The sequence below is a fragment of the Cajanus cajan genome, chromosome 3 (genome assembly GCF_000230855.2).
Source record: "Cajanus cajan strain Asha chromosome 3, NIPB_CcT2T_4, whole genome shotgun sequence".
Classification (NCBI taxonomy): Eukaryota; Viridiplantae; Streptophyta; class Magnoliopsida; order Fabales; family Fabaceae; genus Cajanus; species Cajanus cajan.
The window spans coordinates 7,482,264-7,484,862 of record NC_138519.1 but is presented as its reverse complement, the minus strand read 5'-3'; the positions used below and the strand labels follow the sequence as shown (position 1 = coordinate 7,484,862).

General features: G+C 36.2%; 1 protein-coding gene across 1 annotated transcript; it reads left to right on the top strand.

The window, feature by feature from the left end:
* Window positions 1–247: 247 nt before the first annotated feature.
* On the top strand, window positions 248–2,107 carry LOC109793279 (zinc finger protein ZAT9). The gene has a single exon (XM_020352741.3). The coding sequence runs from the start codon at window positions 459–461 to the stop codon at window positions 1,914–1,916; it is 1,458 nt and encodes a 485-aa protein (XP_020208330.1). The 5' UTR covers window positions 248–458; the 3' UTR covers window positions 1,917–2,107.
* The last annotated feature ends 492 nt before the right edge of the window (window positions 2,108–2,599 follow it).

Below are 2,599 nucleotides of genomic sequence, written 5' to 3'. Positions count from 1 at the left end.
ACTTTCTTCCTTCCACTCACTTAATTATTAATTTACATAGACATAACAAAAATAATTGAGAGACAATAGCACACACTGTTTCTCTCTCACACACTACACGGACCTCCTTTGATACCTTTGGCAGGCGGCGCCACTACCACAAAGTCGTAGAAAAAGTCTCACCCTCTCTCCTTATTCCACTTGTCACCACACTCTCTTGCTGTAAAAGAACTCATCATGCATTTCTCTCTCTCATCCACAAATACTCCAACTAAAAACTAGGGCTACTGCCCTTAATTTTCACCGTACAACCCCGTAACAACTATCACTACAAGAACAAACTCCACCCTTGTTTTTTGTTTCATTTTTAATTAACTCATTTTCTCCTCCCATCTATTGTCTATCCTCTCCTCTCCCTCCCCTTCTTTTTTTTTTTCTTTTTTTTTTTTGCCATTCATCCCGGCCACTATTGGAATTTTATGGCTTTGATATTGGATCAACAATCAAACTTCAAACACTTTTGTAAAATTTGCAAGAAAGGATTTGGTTGTGGAAGAGCTTTGGGAGGACACATGAGGGCTCATGGCATAGGAGATGAAAGTGGTCACATGGATGATGATGACCAAGCAAGTGATTGGGAAGATAGGTTGGGTGGCAATGTGCCACCAAGCAACAAACGCATGTATGCCCTTAGAACAAACCCCAATAGACTAAAGAGTTGTAGGGTATGTGAAAATTGTGGCAAAGAGTTCTTGTCATGGAAATCTTTCCTTGAACATGGAAAATGCACCTCTGAAGATGCTGAGTCCTTAGTCTCGTCTCCCGGATCCGATGCCGACGATGGTGGCATCGGCGGTGGTCGTAGAGGATGTGGTTGGTCCAAAAGAAAAAGGTCATTGAGAACTAAGGTTGGTAGCTTCAATTACAATTGTCCATCAAGCGAAGAAGAAGACCTAGCAAATTGTTTAATGATGTTATCCAATGCCATTGTAGATCCCCTAGTGGCTGAGCCTGAAGAATCTTGTGCATCCGCAAGCAAAGAGGAAGAACAACGAAGAAATCCCATGAACTTCATTGCACCATTGTCATACAAAGTTAATAACAATAATAATAATCAAAACAACAACTTTGTTGATAACAAGGCCAAAGGAGTTGCCAAGGGTTTGTTTGAATGCAAAGCATGCAAGAAAGTTTTCAATTCCCACCAAGCATTGGGTGGCCATAGGGCAAGCCACAAAAAGGTTAAAGGGTGTTTTGCTGCAAGACTAGACAACCTTGATGACAATCTCACAGAGGATGACGTCATCACACATGAAGAGTTCTTCCCTACAAAATCATACTCAACCCTCCAATTTGACCATGGCTCCAACCCTACATTGGCCTCTTCATCTAAGAGAAAATCCAAAGTTCATGAATGCTCCATTTGTCACAGGAGCTTCTCTTCAGGACAAGCATTGGGGGGACACAAAAGGTGTCATTGGATCACATCAAATGCACCCGACACCTCTACATTAACAAGGTTTCAACAATTTCATCAAGACCACATGGATCAAATACCAAAATTTGATACCACTTCTGAGCCTCTTGATCTCAAGTTAGACCTCAACCTTCCTGCACCAACTAATGACCTTGCAAGAAGGAATGTGTCTACGGAAATTTACTTACAACCTTGGGTTGCAACAAAGGATGTTGTCAAAGATGATAATAATAGCCAGTGTCAAAGTCTACACCATCCTAATAACAATGTTGATGTGGACAATGATGAGGACAAAAATAACAACAATTCAATGCAAAATGTGGAAAACGAAGCTGATAGTAAGATCAAGTTGGCGAAACTAAGTGAGCTAAAGGACATGAACATTGGTGGCAGTTCTTCACCATGGTTGCAGGTGGGAATTGGTTCAACTTCTACTGATGTTGATACTGATCATTGCTGATTACAGGATTTTTTTTTACAAAGAATTTTGAGGATTGCATTTAACAATTGTTTTGGGATTTTCTTTTCTTCTTTACTACATAAGCACATAAAATGTAAGTACTTAATTATATATACGGAGATTATCACAGTTAAAATTGTGAATTTATTATATATAACTTTCAATTTTTTTGATATTTTTTGTAAAGTTAATTTTGGATATCAAATTATATTTTGAATAAATTAAATTATAAAATTAATTTTGCAAAGCATCTTGTTGATCATTTTATGGTTTGTTTTGTTTTTCAAACTGTATCTTGTTTTTAGTTCATTTTTTACTTTATTAAACTCTTGTGAGTATGTTTTGTTTTCTGTGTAACTACACAATGTTTTAACAATATGTGATACTAAATAACCATTTCGTTTTCGTTTTCGTTTTTTTTTTTTTTTTTTTATCAAAAAGTGTTGCTAGAACAATTTGTCTAAGACATATGATAGTTTGCTATATATATATATATATATATATATCATTTAGCCTTATATTAAATTAGTTTTTCTAACATAATTTTTAATATCAAATTCTTACGAACATAATTGTCTATTGGCAATTAAATTTTTTGTATATGGAGAATTGAGAACCGACTTCATTTCTTGAAGACGCTTCTCAAATTGCAGGGCGCGATTTCTGCAATTCTAATCTAAACA

Excerpts from the sequence above, each read along its gene's own strand:
- LOC109793279 (XM_020352741.3), top strand. The coding sequence starts at position 459 with ATGGCTTTGATATTGGATCAACAATCAAACTTCAAACACTTTTGTAAA.